This window comes from Populus alba, chromosome 4 (assembly GCF_005239225.2).
Source record: "Populus alba chromosome 4, ASM523922v2, whole genome shotgun sequence".
Lineage (NCBI taxonomy): Eukaryota > Viridiplantae > Streptophyta > Magnoliopsida > Malpighiales > Salicaceae > Populus > Populus alba.
Window position 1 is genome coordinate 16,185,389 of NC_133287.1, and position 19,270 is coordinate 16,204,658.

The following is a 19,270-nucleotide window of genomic DNA, read 5'->3' on the forward strand; positions in this document are numbered from 1 at the left end:
TTAATTTTTCATTTGAACTTGGATCTCGGGATTTCCAATTAACTAGGTATAATTACTATCATTACACTATTTTATTTTTTAAAAGGCTTTAAGCACATTCCCCTAGATGAATTATACACAAGCTTTTTTGACAAACCTTTGCTTAACGGATCCACAATATTTTTTCTAACTTTACATAGTCAATGAAGATAATTCAATTCAAGAGCAAGTGTCAAACGATGTTATTTGTGCTATGTATATGTCTAAACTTCTCATTGTTTATACTACTTTATGCCCTTTCAATTACTGATTTACTATCGCAATGGACACAAAAAGTTGACAGTGGTTTTGGCCAACATGAAATATTCTCTAAGAAATTATGAATTAATTCGGCTCCTCTTCAGCTTTATTAAGAGCAATAAACTCTAACTTGATCATGAATCTAGCGATATATGTTTGTTTGGAGAATTTCATAACATAGTTGTGAAGACATGTCCACTTATGGATTTTGAATCCTTAGTGTCAGATACCTAATTAGTATCATTATATTCTTTTAGTTTTGTTGGGTAACCAATATAGTGTAACTAATAGTCCAAGGTGTACCTCAAATACTTGAGTACTTTTTTCATTGTCTTCCAATGATTCATACTTGAATTATTTGTAAACAATATCAGGCCTTATATGGGTTATAACATGCATCAAGCATCTAATTATTTAAGAATATTCTAATTGGTTTATTCCCGTACTTTTATTTTTGAATAGATGTAGACTTATCAATAGATGTTTTGACTGTGCTATTGTCATATTTAGAAAATTTCTCAAGAATTTTCTTATTATAATGAGATTGAGACAATACCAATTCATTAGATATCTTAGAAACTTTTATTTCTAATATGACATTTGCAGCATCTAAATCCTTTGTATCAAACTTGTTTGATAACATTTACTTAGTAGACTTGATTATATGATTATCGTTGTCTAAAATTAGCATATCATTCATATAGAGACATACAATAACATAAAATTTATCTGTATTTTTTATATAAATATATTTATCAACTTTCTTGATTTTAAGTTCATTTGATAATATAACCTTGTCAAACTTTCCATGCCATTGTTGAGGTGTATATTTCAAACCATATTGTCATATATGGACATCAAGGAGAGCTTTAGAGGTTCTGGGTAAGGAGTTGATTATGTAATAGGTAAGATAGACATTATTTTATACATTCTACCTAAAATAAACTACAGCATTGTATATTTTCAATAATAAATGTAATTTAAGGTGTTTTGCCTATATAAGTATATGTCATTATTCACAAAACAATATCCAAATAAAAAAAGAGATCATCCATTTGATTTTTAATATCACAAAATGTAAAAATAAAAATAAAAATAAAAATAAAAATATTATTTACCAAGTAACATCCAAAGGTCATGATTGATACTGAAACCATTACTTTATGGGTTACTTAACATATGATACAATCATTTAATATGAGATTTAGATATTATAATAATGATTAATTGTCTAAATAACATCTAAAATACAAGGCCTGATTTTAGATCATTCTATATTGAACTATTCAAAGAATGAAGAGTATATCAAATTGATTTTGAAAAATGTAGAAAAATGGTTATAAGATGTACATTATATGGTTATAATATATACATTATCTATCAAATATCATCTAAAGAACTCAATTTAGATTATTCCATCCTTGGGCCACTAAAATATTATAAATTGGATTTTAAAATTGTAAAAAAGAAGAAGCTATATCAATAAATTTCTTAATTAACATCTAAAAAGATATGTCCGATATTAAATTATACCATCTTGGATTAATTAATACTTAATAGAAAATTAATTAATAATTTTTTTCTCACAAGATAAATTATAAAGCCTTAAGATTATAGAGTCAAAGTTTAAATATATATATAGACACACACTAGTGAACAATAATGTTTAGTTTATCATATCAAGGGATTTCAAACATAAGAAAATTTTCAAGAAAAACCTATACTGCATACAAGTTTAAATATATAAACATGTAAAATAATAATTCATAGAAAACATGTTTTCAACATAAAAATAACAATAAAATACTAGCATGACTATAAATTATATATCCAAACTTACAATTAATATTAATTCAAAGTTTTGTATGCATACTAATAATAAAAGTATATATACTTAAATTAAAACAAACTAGTGTAGTTATTTGTTGAAGCACTTTAATGTAATGAGACTTTTGTTATTATCAGTGGTGAATCATTTATCCTTAAAACTTTATTACTTTTTATTTGTGCAACTAAAATGTTTGTAATATAATATTTTTCAAGATTCCAATATCACTGGATTAGTTTAAATGCTCTTTTAAACAATATCTTTAAATTAAAAAAAATATAAAATTCAAATATCTCTCAACAAAATAAATTTAAACTTTAAATTTATTTAAATTATATTAATTAAAATAAATTTTAAATATTTATTTATCCACTATATTGCAGTTACCGTTATACTGATATTGTAGACAAATTTGATTTCAGGATTTAATTACTATTTGTCTATAAAATCCAAATTTCAGAGTGGAAAAAATTTATGGATTTGGATGAGCTGAAAGATGGAATTGGCAAACCAGATAATAATAAATAAACCAATTGCGTCTTGTGGCAAAGATTGAGTGTCGCTCCTGTATCTATCTTAATCGGAAGATTTTTATGATTCTACAAGCACTCGCCTAGAATGAACCAAAAGGACAAGCAGAACAATAAAAACTAGCAAACTGAACCTTCATTACAAACTAAATCCATTGTTTATAGAATCCATCAAAAGAATTAAAATCTTTATGGAGCTGCAAGAAATCACCTTATATGCCCTTCTTCTTGGTATAATTTCTCTCTTCCTGTCCACAAAATATGCCACGACAAACAAGAAAAAAGGCAAGATGCCACCAGAGCCAGCAGGGTCATGGCCAATTATCGGTCACCTGCATCTTCTTGGAGGAGCGAACCAGCTACTACATAGAACATTTGGGGTCATGGCCGATAAGTACGGGCCAATCTTCTCTGTCTGCCATGGAATTCGTCGAGTGCTGGTTGTGAGCAACTGGGAAATTGTGAAGGAATGTTTAGCTACCAACGACATGGTTTTTGCTGCACGTCCGAAATACTTGGCCGTAAAAATCATGGGCTACGACCATGCTATGCTCGGCTTTGCACCTTATGGGCAGTATTGGCGTGATATGAGAAAGCTAACCATGGTTGAGCTCCTCTCAAACAGCAGGCTTGAGATGCTCAAGCACGTACGGGACACAGAAATTAAGTTGCTTCTGAAGGACTTACATGACAGATCAATAAAGAATGGAGGGCATGTTATGGTGGAAATGAAGGAGAAGTTTGGGAACTTGACAATGAACATAATAGTAAGAATGCTTGCTGGGAAGCGATATTTTGGTACTGATACAAACGGAGATGAGGAGTCGGCGAGATTTCAAAAGGCTTTGGGAGATTTCTTCTATCTATTGGGGTTATTCTTGGTTTCAGATGCTGTTCCATTTCTTGGTTGGTTGGATTTTGTCAAGGGATTTGTAGGCAAAATGAAGAGGACAGCAACGGAGATAGACTCTGCGTTTAGTAGCTGGGTGGAGGATCATCGCCGAAACCGGCTCAATGGAAGCATCGACGAGGAGGAGAGAGATTTTATTCATGTTCTGCTTTCTAACTTGGAAGACGGCAAGATTTCTGCTGTTGACACTGATACTGCAATTAAGGGCACTTGCTTGGTAAGTGTCTACGATTTCTGCCATCAAGTTCAATGATTTTATTCGTAGAAAATTAAAATTATTATGTTTAATCTTAGCAGATTAAAATCATAGAAAACACATAAAAACTTTAATTTGATGTTTTTTTAAGAAAAAATAATATGAAAAACATTTTATAAAACAAAAACCACAACAACGCCAGACGGGAAAAGCAATTGAGCATATGGCGGTGGGGTTCGGCAGAAAACCCAGAAGAAGGCCATTAATCTTCTACGAATACAATCAAATGCAACGAAATTAAGAGCACTTCTTGGATTGAATCCGGAAGAAAGTAAAATGATCAAGTTAGACTAAACACCAAAACTCTAATAATAAACTCAAGAAATGAAATTTTTTTAAGTCAGTGTCTGATGAAGGACAAGAAAGCAACATTTTAGGTGATAAAGAAAAGCCAACTAAAGCTGCTCACTATTACTTCACAATTGATAACGAATCTCAGTGCTCGACTGTGTCCTATGCAAACTAACAGATAATGTAACAGAAATGTTGTCAGCAGTGAACTAAAATGGTGATGAGACAATATTGTCAACGTCTCTTTCTTTATTTCATGGTTTTAGATTATCACGCAATCTTTATATTGTAGAGCCTCATTTTGGGTGGCCACGACACGACATTTGTGACTCTTACATGGGCACTATCTTTGATATTGAACAACCGCGAAGTTATTGAAAAGGCACGAGATGAGCTTGACATTCAAGTAGGAAAGCACCGGCAAGTTGACGAGACAGACATAAAGAACCTCGTATACTTACAAGCCATTGTAAAGGAAACAATGAGACTATACCCTGCTGCCCCGCTTTCAGCCCCGAGGCAAGCCATGGAGGATTGCACGGTAGCTGGCTTCCACATCCCGGCGGGCACACGCCTTTTGGTTAACCTGTGGAAGTTGCACCGTGATCCCAACATTTGGACTAACCCATTGGAATTTCAGCCTGAGAGGTTCCTGAAGGAGCATGCCAATCTGGATGTGAGGGGTCAAGATTTTGAATACGTACCATTTGGGTCTGGAAGAAGAATGTGCCCAGGGATTTCCTTGGCGCTCCAGGTTTTGCACTTGACACTGGCTCGACTGCTTCATGGTTTTGAAATGGGGAGAGTTTCAGACGCTCTAATCGATATGAGTGAAGGCCCTGGTACCACTATGCCCAAGGAAACACCATTGGAGGTCATCCTCTGCCCAAGGCTACACTCAAGTCTATATGAATGTTAAGCAGCTGAAGATCTCTGGGTGATCACATGCTCAAGCTAATAAGCTCAATTTACGTGCATCATCATGCGCCCATTCAATTCATAGGATTGATGCATAAATAATTTAAGTTCGTTTAACAATGCCATTTTCATTACATCTAGAGATACATATTTGCAAATATGATCATATAGTATCAGCAGTGTAATCCATTGTTCTTGAATCTTGTATTCCAGTTACTGTTATTCACGTTATGAAAAACTTGTAATCAGAGATAAAACTGCGCAATTAATGCGTAACATTGACAGCAACATAATCTTGGTTGTTACGTAATGAGGATAGAAATGAGTTGTCAAGTCGGGCCTTATTTGCATTCCAAAGGGGTTCATCAACTTTATTACCACAGAACTGCTGGCATATATCTTGGGTAAGAGATGAAGCCACAAACTATCGAGTGTAAACATGAGGTTTTTATATTAAAACATCCTAAAAATGAGGGATAATACCTCGAGTGTAATGGCTGAAAGCACACAATTTTAACAGCTATGATAATTCATGTCATGACAGGCATAAACATGCTCTGTTTGTCACACAGCAATATCTCAAGGATGAGCTTGCCTGAAACCATCAACGGCTATAGGCACACCTCTACGGTGACTGGCTCCTTGGGGTGCATTTTCCAGCTAATGCCAGGCGCCTACACCCCGTGCATGAACAACAAAACAACAAAATTCCGGCACGTATCCAACTGAATTGCAGGTTTGCCAGTGCCCTAGTCCTTAATCCAGCAGCAAGGGATCCACAAGTGACAACTCCATGCATATAATTTCAATGCTGGCCTCAGCCAATTGCATAACGCAGCCCTCTGGAGCAAAATCAGGAAACCATAGCATAAACCCCATGTTCATAAACGGACATCTTTAAATACAACTGAAATTGAAAGGACAACAGCGGTGCGAAAACAGTTTGTGCATTAAACGTTTCGTTTCTTCATCAAATTTGACAAAACATACACCACTATGATGGCCTAATATTTGACTCCATCTCAATATGATTCTTTTTGGATGATTGACACCATAGCATTCACAGTACCGCCTCAAAAAGGCTAACTCAAACAGCCTTGAACTATCAAAATTTGACAATTCATGATGACCACTTTGAGTTAATGATTGAGAGTTCTAGATTAAATCAAGAGTCAAGATTTATCTCCAATAAAGATAAAGTATCCCTCTTTCACCCCTTAAAAATAAGGGTGGATTCTAGGCATTGAAAGAGAAGAAATTAGAGGCCTAAGTTTAAAAGAAAATCAGTTGTTTTCCCTGTTTTTTCTTCTTCTCTCCGCCAATCTCTTTCTCCTCTCTTTGTTGCTTCTTTAGCGACCACCACCTCAGCACCACCATGAACAACAATAGCCCAACCTCTTCTACAAACTTATCTTCTCACTAGCAACAAGAGCAGCCACCATAAACTTCTCCCTCTTCGCCACAAGTTTCTTCTTCCAAACAATAAAAACCAGCCCTCCTCGTTGGCAGCAACTCCAGCTCCACCGTGAGCCACCAACGCCTCTACCATCCTCATGCTAGACTAGTGATGGCAGCCACACCCTCCACACCAGGTAGTCTTCTTCTCTCATCTTCCCTTTTCCCCGTATCAATCATGGATGTTGCGTGCACAATGATAATTCATTATGCATGCATCATAATTAATTCACATGGTCGTTAGGCTAGGCCAGCAACCATGTGAGTCAGGCTGAACCCGTTTCAGCGCAGTCTTTATGATTGGACTAGGTCCAGCCTAAAAAAAAAAGAGACAGATCTGTTGGGTTGTTGGTCGACCCCACTCGGCCTAACTGGGTCCAGCCTAAATGATTGGACCAGGTGGAGCCTAAAATATTTAATAATATAATAATAATATTAAAAAATTAAAAATATATTAAAAAATCAAATTTTTCAAAGGGCATTTTAAAAACATTTGTATGTCCCCTGCATGTTTTTCCAATAATTTTGTATAATATTGGGTTGTATATTTACACTGTAAGATACAAATCCGGTATTAAAATACATGGTTTTCTCCGAAACCTTTTAAAAAAAATTCAACAATTTCAAAAACATTCAAGAAAAATATTTAAATTAATTTCTTCTTTCCAAAAATAATATATGTGTGTGTGTGTGTGTGTTTGTCTCAATGCATATGGTCAATTTTAAAAGTATTTCATGTATATTTTCTAAAAAGAGATAAAATCATTTTTATCATATTTTAAAAATGCAAAATAGATATCGTAACAAATTTTCTGATTATCTTATAGGGTTTGACTAAAATATATATATAAAAAAACTTGTAACAATTATTTTGTTATTCGAAAAGCTAGACCTTAGCTATATCTAAGAAATAAATAAGCATGCCCCTTAGAATGGTTAGGATTTAACCCAACAAGGTAGAAACTTCCTCACGAAGAGAGATCTACCTTGAACCCTAGACAATACCAATGTATAGAAATGCGACTTAGAATAACAATCAAACAACAATGCAACTTATCTTAAGTATGATGCATAGGTGATGATGCATCTTCCTCTTACACAACCATTTTCTTACTCTAACTTTCGCAAATCATTAGGTTTTTTAGTGACTATAACACTATGTGGTGACTCCTAAACCTTATAATCATAATTTTATAATTAAACTCAAAACCTCTTTCCTTTCAACACATCTTAGGAAGAAGACTCATCGTTCAACATCGTGCACATTATGAAAATCATGACTGGCATTTGAAAGTCAGATTCAAATAAGGATGAGTAATCTCCTCATAATTTTTTGGAATTAGTCATAGAATGAAATCTAGACTTCAATTGCATGCTTGGATTTGAGTCTTATGGTGGAATCTTAATCCTTTTTTTCAAATTTAGAAAGAGAGAATTTTCAAACTTATATTTTGAGGAAATTACTTTCTTTCTTTTCTCTTTTAGAGAATTTTCTTAGTGGAGAGACCAACTTGGACTTTCTAAACTGAATCCTTAAACGAGTGGCTGACAAAGGATCCACTTCAGCACCTTAAGAATTGATTGGAGAATTGTTTTCATGCTCTATTTTTTTCTATTTTAAATAGTATATTTGTTGACTCGAGAGATGAGAGGAAAAGAGTATCATACCAGGCGTGCTAGAAATTTGTACATAAAAAATTTCGTGTATTAAAAATATTGTCAAAATTACAATATTGAATTTTATAACAAGAAAAAATGAAAACTCTCTTGAGATGCTCTTCATGTGCACGAATCCTCTGATTAACAGTTAAATCTGGATCTTGTTTTGGATGGAAAGATATTCACACGAGTCCAAAAGCTTTTACCATGTAAAATCTTAACTTGATATGATTTGACTTGATGAAAATAAAGACTATTCACATAACCTCGAATGTTTTAACCTTGTGAGATCTTAACTTGAATTGATTTAATGAATGACTTGACTTGACATGACATGATTAAGATTATTCAGATGAGTCTGAAAAATTTAATTGTGTGATTTATTAACTTGATTTGATTTGATAAAGGAAAGGACTTTGATCCTTTACTTCCTTGATTTGGTTTGATGGGAAAAAAAAAAAAAACTTTAATGAAGATGAAGATTATTCACACGAGCTTGAAATCTTTAATCATGGGATATCTTAACTTGATTTGATTTGATAAAGGAAAAGATTTTGATCCATTGATTTGATGAAGAAAAAGATTTTGATACTTTGCTTCCTTGATGGACTTTAATTTATTTGAGAGAACTTCCAAGTATTTGTTCTTGGTCTTTAGTCTTTACATGTTGTTCTTCTTGTCCTTCTTCTTATTGTTATTTTTTTTTATGCGTGTTATGTTTGATTTGATGGCTTTGTTGTCTATAGACTAACTAGGTATAATTTACCTTACATTTTTTTTTATCCAAAGGATATTTCAAGAAAAATAATATGAAAATTACTTAAAATACCCTTAGTTAAAACGATTAAAGTAACAACCATAAAATATATTTGGATTGAGTTTTAATTTAATTTGGGCTCAAACCTAATAAATTTAATTTATGCCTAAACCTAAATAAATTCAATTTGTTTGGTCAAGGAGAGCTTTGGGTCATAGGCTAGACTTTTAAAAAATTATAGTTAATGGAGTGAAAATGTAGAAGGAAAAGCTTTTGGCTAGTATCGTGGCATGCATGACATCGAATGGTGGGTCTGCCTCCTAGATCGAGGGGTTTTGAGATTAATTCTAAAATTATGATTTTAAAGGAATCTCCATTTAGTATCATGATCACTAGAAAATCTAATGGTCTACGAAAGTCTGAGTAAGGGAACTAATCATGCAAAGAAAAGAAAAATCACCCCCAGTACGTCCTGCCTATGGTAAGCTGCATTGTTAATTTATTGTTTTTCTAGGTCATATTTCTATTCATTGATCTCATATAAGGTTCAAGACAAATCTCCCTTCGTGAAAAAGTCTCTACCTTACTTGGATAAAAACTAATTGTTCCGGGACTCAGATTTTAACATTACATTTATTTTCTATTTTATATCTTTAATATTTAAGTATATACTTTATAGTGTAATTTTATATCCTTAGATAATAAAGTCTATAATTAATTTCTAATATTTATTGTTATTAATTCATTTAATTTAATACCGAGAGTATGCATTTTGTTCTAAAATTCATACCCCAAATATTAATTAAAGAAATTAATTTTTGTGGTATTTGTGAAATTTTTTATCAAATCTTAATGGATAATCATAAATTGGTTATAATTTTCATTTTATATTTTTAAAATATGATAAAGAAGTAATATTTGTTTAGAAAATATATGCGAAAACTTTTAGATTTGATCATATGCATGTAAACAAAACATTTTTTTTTATGTTTTTGAAAGGAGGAATTCTTTTGAATTTTTTTTTCAAAATTTCAAAGAAAAAACCTGGTATTTTTAATATCGGATCAGTATCTTACAGTATAAGTCTACAACCTAATATTTGGTAAAATTGTTGGAAAGATACATGAGGGACCCATAAATAATTTAAAAACACTCCCTGAATTTTTTCAGAATTTTTTTAAGTTATTGGGCTTGTTTGGCTAAACTCTAAAATAAAAACAAGCTAAAGCTAAAGAGAAAGGTAATAGGGCATGTTTACCAAACACGTCCTTAGACTAAAATCAAAGGCATTGAAAATGCTTTAAGGTCGTGTTGTTAAACACGCCTTAAGGAACCAAACATGATACTTTTTTTAAACAAAAACACGGTATGCCAAACATGTCTTTAGGTGTGGGTTAGGCTTATTGGGCTCGAGACCCAAGCCTATGCGCACGAGTTGGGCTCTGGCCTAGACCAGCCTGATTTTGTTTGGTCAATAGACGGCTCAACGAGCTATATATAAAACAAATGCTTGTTTTATGCATTTTGACAAGACGAAGGAAGAATAAGAAGGATTAACTAGCCTGAGGAGTTGCTTAGCTGTTGGAGGTGGTGCTTGAGTCATTGGTGGTCCACGATGGTGTTGCTTGGGTTGTTGGAATCACTGTGATTCCTGGTCTGAAAATAAAAAAGTTGCACTAGATAAGGAGAAATAATGGTGGGGTGGTCATGGGCTGCTGTTTTTGGGTTATTTTTTTGCTTGAATGAACCGTGATTTAGTGTGGGGTATTATATGAATGGTATATGGCTAGAATATGAGGTGAAAGGATGTGTTTGGGGATGGTTTAGTGGCTAATCTGTTCTGGTCTTTTTCTTTTTCTTCTTCCTTTTTTTCTCTTTTTCCCTCTCCTTTTGCTTCGGTTTTTCTTCTTATTTTCCCCCTTAGTTTTCTCCACCTCCTCTTCACCTAAGCTTCACCCCTATATATAAGGGGTTAAGAGGTGTTTGTGGTCCTTTTCAGAATTGAATCCTAGCCTTTAATTAGCTTATGAAGGTTCTCAACCGTTGGTCATAAGCCAACAAACTGATACCGCAAAACAAGGTTGTTAAGGTTGGTTGGGCCAATAGTTTTGGCCACTTATTACAATGGCTATAAGGCTGGAAATCAGCAAAAACAAGGTTAGGGTTGTAATGCAATGTTAGGGCATGAGGGTGGCATGTTTATTATCTTGTTTGGGGGAGAAATAAAGCATTAAATGGCTCTGTAAAAGGGAATATTGGCCATCTTTTTTAAGATCGAAGGAAGAAGACAATGAATAGAGTCAGACTTTTTTACTGGACATTGACCAAAAAGGACATCATTTTGAACCAAGACACATCGTTGTGGTCAAAATGTGGCCAAAACGCACCATTTTATTTAAATAAAACGATATTGTTTTGGTGTTTTGGCCTAAATTAGGTCATGAATCCCTCTTTTAATTTCAACCCTCAATCTTTTAGATTGTTTAATTAAGTTTCTAATTGAATTTTGATTTTAAGAATTAATGCACTTTTACCCCTTCAAATTTTTAAAATGATCATTTGAGTTTGACGTGTTTTCAACTTGGTCCTTGGTCTTGGATATTTTTAATTTCATTCTAAATTGACCTTCAAACTTTTAATTTTTTCAATGTCATCTCTATTTTTAACCAAATTAGGTCCCTGAATTCACATGCATTTTGCAAAAAGGTCATTGGTCTTGGATTTCTTCAATTTGACTCTTAATTGACCCCTAAACTTTGATTTTCTTACAGTTTGCCCCTGATTTCACCCAATTAAGTTTGAAAAAAAATTAAATTTGCTCCTTTAAAATTCAAATGTTCTCAATTAAGTCCAAATTAGGCTTTTAAATCTAATTTTTTAGCCATTAAGTCCTTAATAAAGTTATTTTGGCCCATTAAAAGCCCAATTAAACTATGCACTTCATCAATTCTTTTAATTTTACCCAAATTAATTCTTAAATTTAATTAAACCCTTAATTAAGCCTATAATTAAATCAAATTGACTTATTAAAAGTCTAATTAAGTTCTCAAACCTTTTTCCTTTTTTTTTGCAAATTTGTTCAATAATCATTTAATTTAACCTTGAATCTGCATTGTCTTTCAATCTAGGTACAATTAGGTTCCTAATTTTGTTCAAAGTCTCAGTTTAGTTTCTCTAAACTTAATTGTTCAGTTTTATGCTATTGAACATAGACTTGATTTTTGGATTGAGTTGATATTTTTACAGGAGTTTATAGACATATTCTTATTATACATTTGGTTACAATATCAGGTCACTTAGAGTTTGGTAAGGTATTATTTCAGAGGGTCAAAGTTACTGGATAAATCTTGTCAAATTTGTTTGTCTAGACCTTCATCTATTGTTTGGACTATGTTTAGAGCTACAGAAGAAATTATGTTAATATACTAATTGAGTTGGAAAGTAGGCATTCATACATTTCTATTGATACATGGTAGGCCTGCTAAGTCATCCGAACAAGAAGGAATGACATGTTTGAAATCATAACTGAAATCTGCAAAGAATATGCATAAAAATATTAGAATAAGGAATGCTGGGAATATTCATCCGATAGATGCAACAACTTCTCATCCAAAATAAGAAAGTAAGAGGCGACAAGTTTTCCTTATTTTCAAGGACAATAGTGGTGGCAACAAGGCTTTATATAAAGCCTTGTTTTTTATTTATTTTGTTTTCTTTTTCTTTTTCTTTCACGACAACAAAGATAATTTATTCTCATGAGTTTATATATATATCAAACCAAGGGAGGATTGAAGACAAGAAGCCTAGGAAAAAAGTCCCTAAAGAGTTTTGTGTTCAAGGATACTTTTTATCGCAATTCAAATAAATTCCCAGCAGATCATGGCGACAAGAACAAACCACCCCCCCCCCCCCCAAGAACGAATAAAACAGCCAGAAAGAAGAGACAGCCAGCAAACCAACACATGAAAAAGAAAGTTGAACTGGGATAAATACTATTGCATGAATGCTTTGACATCTCAGAACCTGATCCATACCAGAAATGGAAATAAGAAAATAATACAAATGGAAACACCTTTCAATTGACACATGACATCATAATTTGAAATATTTTGTAAAAAATAGTTGAAAAGGAACTTTGTATTGACAATGATTGCACAGCTTACTTAAGGGCAATCAGCATGGAGCTTTGGATTGGCAATGACTGCACAGCTTTTAGGCAATCAGTATGCCTCTCTTATATAATGATATGATATTGTAAATGGAAAAGGAGACCGATGAAGGAAAGCCAAATTGCATCCCTTGGGTGTATTTAGAACCAGGAATATATGCTTGTTTCACATATTTCATACCAAATAATTGTTCTCTGTTCAATGCAGGCTCAACATCACTTGCAATTCCAACTGCTTTTTAATTCAAAGTCAGACAACAGCATAGGTTCCTACAAATGCACAAATAATAAATAAATTTAAAACAACGCATACAGTGTAAGATCCAAACCACCCAAAAAATGAAATTCTACTCATACATTTATAACTGTGCAACCTCCAAGCTGAAGTAGTTCATTCTTTATGAGACCCCAGTTCAGCTTCAAGTATAATATAACAAACTAATTAGAAAAAGGAGGTTTTCTGAACCAAGACTTCAAAACTCTACATCCAGCATCATCACAATGTGACAGAAAAAGCACTTGCCTCAGTGGAAAACAAAGAAGAATACCTTTTCTGCAACACGGTTCTGTTATAACTGGCAAAGATTTAAATGCTGCTGTCAAAGAAATTGAGTAACTATGGATTGCTGATTCCCAAAAATTCCTCAACATTCCCTATCCCCTCGATCAAAGATAAATAGGTGTTATCATTAGGAGTAATGCCTTTGCTAATCATTTCTTTAAGGAGCTGTTCAGCATGATCTCCTTCCTCGTTTTTGCATAAACCTTGTATCAGGGCATTGTAAGTGAGAAGTGTAGGGTTGAATCCTATACTCAACATTTCATCTCGAACTCTGAAGGCATCCTTCATATCACCTCTCTTACTATACCCACTTATTAGAGTATTATAACTAATATGGTCAGGTTTAATCCCCCTGCTCTTCATCTCTTCAATAAGCTCACGAGCTGCTTCAACTTTTCCCTCCCTGCAATGTCCTTGCATTAGGGTATTGAAAGTTACTTCGTCAGGAACAACTTTCATTTGATCCATCTCCTTCAGCAACGCAAATGCACGGTCCATATTCCCATTTGCACAGTGACCATCAATCAAAGCATTGAACATTATGAGATCTGGGAAAATGCCTTTCCGGACTATCTTTTCAAACAAGTCATCAGCCTGTTTCATTCTACCCCGTTTACTCAAAACATAAATCAGCGAAGTATATGTTACACGGGTAGGCTGAATCCCTTTGCTTATCATTTCATCATGGAGGGTAAATGCTTTCTTTACATTCCCACATCTGCAATATCCATTTATCAGTATGTTATAAGTTACAGAATCAGGAACCAACCCCTTCTCGCTCATCTCTTTTATAATACCATCAGCTTCATCCATCTTACAATCCAAAAACAATGCATGAATCAACATATTATAAGTTGAAACGGTTGGCATTAAACCCTCCCTCACCATCTTATCCCTATAGCCAAAAGCCATCTCCAAATTCCCTTTATTGCAATACCCATCAATCAAAGTATTATAAGTCACAGCAGTTGGACGCAACCCAATTTCTTTCATCTTCTCAAGCTTCCCAGATGCTTCCTCAAGTTTTCCTTCCTTGCACATCCCACTAATAAATGAACCATACGTGTACGAATCTGGTTTAACCCCTCTACATTTCATTAAATCAAAAATCATACGAGCACCTTCAACTCTTCCTCTTGAACAATATCCATGAATTATCGTATTATATGTAACAACATTAGGTTTAATCCCCAAGGCCTCCATTAACCCAACAAACTCCTTTGCCTTCTTCAACTTCCCTTCCTTGCATAACACATTAATCATTATATTAAACGTAACAACACTCGATTTAATCCTCATCCTAAACATCTCAGCATACAGAACCCACGCCTTCTCCGTCCTATTTGACTTTAAAAACAAACTCAACATATCATTACATCCGTGAACGTGAGGAATTACACCCTTTCCCTTCATCATATCGAAACACTCAAATGCATCATCACCCCTCTTCAATTCACAACAAGCCCTTATCAACAAATCATAAAGCACGTAAGTTTTAATTCCTAACACGCCCCTTGCAACTCCCAGCTCATTGAAAACCTCCCTGATACTATAAACCCCACTGTTAATAGTTTCTTTCAAGAGCTGCAGCGAGGGTTTTGAGTTTGGTGCGTGAGAGATTACCGCCATAGCAAGACACTTACTTTTGATATCAAGATCACCGAATCCAATATGGGTTACAAACTGGAAGGCTAAATCAGGGGTTTTATGGAGACTAGTGAGAGCAGTTGAAATTAGCGAAGGAGTTATTTTGTGTGCAAGGTGTTTGATAAAATGCCACTGAGAAGAATGTATTGAATCAAGTATTGTTTGTGGTGTTAGCTCTGTGGGAATGCTTGGAGACAGAGTTTGATTTTGTGGATTATTAGTGTTTGGATTTGGTGTTGTTGAGAAAAATACTACATGGGAGCGATGTATTTTGGTGTTGTGGGAAATGTTGTTGCCAGTTTTCAAGTGGTTGTGTTTGAGGAGTTGATAGTTGAGCAGTTTGTGAGATTTCATGTTGTGTGGTGTGAGAATTGAGATTGCTGTGACCAATTTTGTTGTCAAAACTACAAAGAATAGAGAGCATCAGAGTAAAGAAAAATACCAATAACACGTATAGTCTATCCAGCAGTCAAGCCCGCGCAGTTCCACTTCAACCTGAATTAATTTTAAAACCTCTTGATTTAATTTTATTTTTTTAATCTAAGTTTTTAATTGAACCATATAAAATAACTCAATTTAATTTGATTAATTTTATAAATTTAAATATAATATTAATAATCAATAAAAATATAACTTACCTTTAAAAACAAAACTTCAAAACGATATTTTTTTTAAAAAAAAATATTGAGATAATAACAAATTCCCGACCCGGGTCATGAACTCTATTGAGTTTAATAAAAAAATTTTTCTTTAATTACATGATAAAAATATATGTTCACAAAATTAAACATCAATCTAAAAATAGATACTTATTTGAGACAATTATTTCTAGAAAACAAACAAAAATCAATAATACAATCAATTTCCCAACTAATTCAATATTAAATAATAAAATCAAAAAAGAATAAATTAAAAACAATTAAAAAAACAAAAATAAAAATAAAAGCATATCATATCAGTGGGTAAACTTGTTAAACCTATAAATAGAGTAAGTCAGGCTAGTATGTCAAACCTGTGAACCGGGTTATGGAATCCACTAAGATTTTAATTTACTTTTTTATTTAACTACATGATAGCAAAAATAAATAATTGCAAAATCAAATACCAACTCAATACTGAGATATTTTTTTAGATCACAATAACCTTATAAAAGGCGAAAAAAATCAATTATGAAACTGAATTCCTAATTAATCCAGTATCTAAGAATAAATATAGCATCGAATGATGAATCATCACCATTATTATGATAACAATTACTATTTTTATCATTACTGATATTGTTACTATCATTACAACTACCAATATCACTACTATTATCAATAAGTAATATCATAATTGTTATTAGTATTATTATCATGATTACTATCATTATCGTTGTTATTATCATTGATATTATTATTATTATTATTATTATTATTATTATTATTATTATTATTATTGTTATAATAATTATTACTGGCATTATAACTAATATTATCATTATTATTATTTTTATTATTATTACTATTGTTATAACCATAATTATTACTACTACTACTACTACTATTGCTATCATAATTATTATTGACTATTACCATACTATTATTATTAATAAATTTGAAAAAAAAATATTATTACAATTGAAAAAAAATCATGAATTTGGTTAGAAGGTTAAAGTTAAAAATTATTATTATTATTATTGCTATTACAATCACAATTACTATTAACTATTACTATATTACTACTACTACTATTAATATTTGTATTCTTATTATTTTCATTATTATTATTAGTATTATTAATAAACTTGAGAAAAAAATATTATTACTATTGAAAAAAAACTATAAACTTGATTTGAAAAGTAAAATAAAAAACTAAAAAATTATAAGAACTATGAGAAAAAAGTCAAGGGAAAAAAAATCAAAAGTAGAAGGAATAAATTGAAAAACATAATATACATAAATTAGAATTGAAATGCTAAATTGTAAACAAATAAAACTCAAACAAAATAGAAAATGATTGAAATAAAAAATCAAAACAAAAGGAACGGATTATTAAACACCAACCAAAAATAGTAACAGATTTGGGATGACTCAAACTATAAAAGGAATAAACACAAAATCAAAAATTAAAATAATGACGACTGAAATGAAAAACAAAACATATATGAAATTATAATTAAAGGACAAAATTGTTTTTAAAAAAAAAAACTTCTATAAAAGGAATAAGGCCAAAAGTTAATTCAAAGAATGAGGACTAAAATTAACAAATAATAAATAAAGAGGACAATTGTGCACTTTAGTTATCAGGAGAGATAAAAGAAAGAAGAAATACAAACAAGCGATTATCGACGACAATCCAACTATTATCCATTTACACGTGCCTTACCATGTGGAAGAGGGCACGGCTACGCGTCTAGGGAGATGACAGATAGCTAGATTTAGTTACCAGAAGGCATTACACACCACTTGAATAACACAGACACTGCCCATTCGTTGGTGCATGTGGAACACATGTAAGCAACTTTTTGATTAAAAAATAAAAAATAAAATTTGAAAAATACTAAAACACCCTGATGGTCCTTTTAATTACACAAAATACTCATGTGAAAATACCGAAATACCCCCAAAGATAAAATTTGTTTTTGTCTTTTCTAAGTTTAAAAAAGTTATTTTATTGTACATGAAAATTGAAAAAATCTTAAATATCCTTGTCCAACTGCCTATATTTTTTTTATTTTATTATTTTTTATCTTGGAAGCTAAGAAGTATTTTTACGGTTATAAATATTGTGAAAAGCTAAGAAAGTTGGTCAACAATTCTAATTTTGGTTGACTTTAGGGGTAAAAAAGCATTTTTATCATGTTAAAAAATTAAAAAAGATGCATACACCATCAAACAATCTTTTAATGATCACTGAGCAAAAAAAAAAACCTAAATACTCCTAAATTAAAGGCTTAAATTTAAGCCACTCAAGGATAAAAGGGTAATTTTACTATAGCAATCCACAGTAATATGTGTGTAGAGAGCTATAATAAAACTCCCATATTTTTTAGCTTTATTTTTATTTTATTTTTTAAAAATATTATCCAATTTTACAGTATCAATTATATCTCTTAATCTAGCCATTGAACATAATTAAAAGTTTACGAGAAGTCTCCTTACATAAATTGTTATATCTTATGTTAATAATTTAGAGCAATAAGAGCTTATAATGACCATGTAAGATTGTTGATGACATTCTCATAATTTTATTTAGAAATGTCATTTTATTGTTTTTCTTTTTTCAAATTGATTTTTTTTTAATTTCATCATTTAACAATAGGTTTCTTAGTAATTAAACTTCATAATTTGTTTTGATTTATTTTATTTAGGGTTATTATGGTCTCATGACATGAGTTATAAATTTAAAATGTTAATCAAGTTGACTTGAATCAATCCAATATGTTGTCGTTTCAATATATATATATTTTTAAAAAGATGTCATATTGAATTTTTTTGAGTTAAATTATATTTTTACTAGTTTTTCAGGTTGTCTTTTGATTTGTTGAGTCGATCGGGTCATATTAGTTCAACTCTTATTTTTTTACTTTTATTTAAAATTTGAATTGTATAATTTCAAATTAGCTTCTTTTTATATTTAAATTGAAATTATATTTATTAAATTAATATTTTAAATTATATATATAAACAATACAACTTCACGTTAAAATACTTTAAACCAAAATATATTGCTACAATTGAGAAAACTAAATGCTAATCGGAACATAATTGAAAACCTTGCTGCAACCTGATGAAAGATGGTGGGATAAGATTTTGACACTCTTTGTTGCGATACGTCCTCCTGTACTTAAGGTCCTAATATTTTATAGACTCGTGATTATTTTTTGTTCAATTTAGTTTTTATATATATAAAAATAATTAAATTGAATTAAAAAAAAAAAAATGAAACAAAACCAAAACCAGTTAAAACCGACTGGTTTTGGTTCGGTTTTTTAGGACAAAAACAGATTTAAACCGGTTTGACACAGT

General features: G+C 31.8%; 2 protein-coding genes across 4 annotated transcripts; one reads left to right on the forward strand and one right to left on the reverse strand.

The window, feature by feature from the left end:
* The first annotated feature begins 2,705 nt into the window (after positions 1 to 2,705).
* Positions 2,706 to 5,345, forward strand: LOC118050727 (cytochrome P450 CYP82D47). The gene is made up of 2 exons (XM_035061166.2): positions 2,706 to 3,764; positions 4,387 to 5,345. The coding sequence occupies exons 1-2, from the start codon at positions 2,829 to 2,831 to the stop codon at positions 5,011 to 5,013; spliced, it is 1,563 nt and encodes a 520-aa protein (XP_034917057.1). The 5' UTR covers positions 2,706 to 2,828; the 3' UTR covers positions 5,014 to 5,345.
* A 7,818-nt stretch (positions 5,346 to 13,163) lies between these two features.
* Positions 13,164 to 15,743, reverse strand: LOC118050729 (uncharacterized). 3 transcript variants are annotated; one of them, XM_035061173.2, is made up of 3 exons: positions 13,600 to 15,743; positions 13,409 to 13,468; positions 13,164 to 13,321 (listed from the first exon to the last, which is right to left on the reverse strand). In XM_035061173.2, exon 1 carries the CDS (start codon positions 15,612 to 15,614, stop codon positions 13,668 to 13,670), a length of 1,947 nt encoding a protein of 648 aa, XP_034917064.1. In that variant the 5' UTR covers positions 15,615 to 15,743; the 3' UTR covers positions 13,164 to 13,321; positions 13,409 to 13,468; positions 13,600 to 13,667. The 3 variants fall into 3 exon arrangements, with proteins under 3 accessions (XP_034917064.1, XP_034917063.1, XP_073265064.1); XM_035061172.2 differs by lacking the exon at positions 13,409 to 13,468; XM_073408963.1 differs by having other exon boundaries at positions 13,409 to 15,743.
* Positions 15,744 to 19,270: the final 3,527 nt, after the last annotated feature.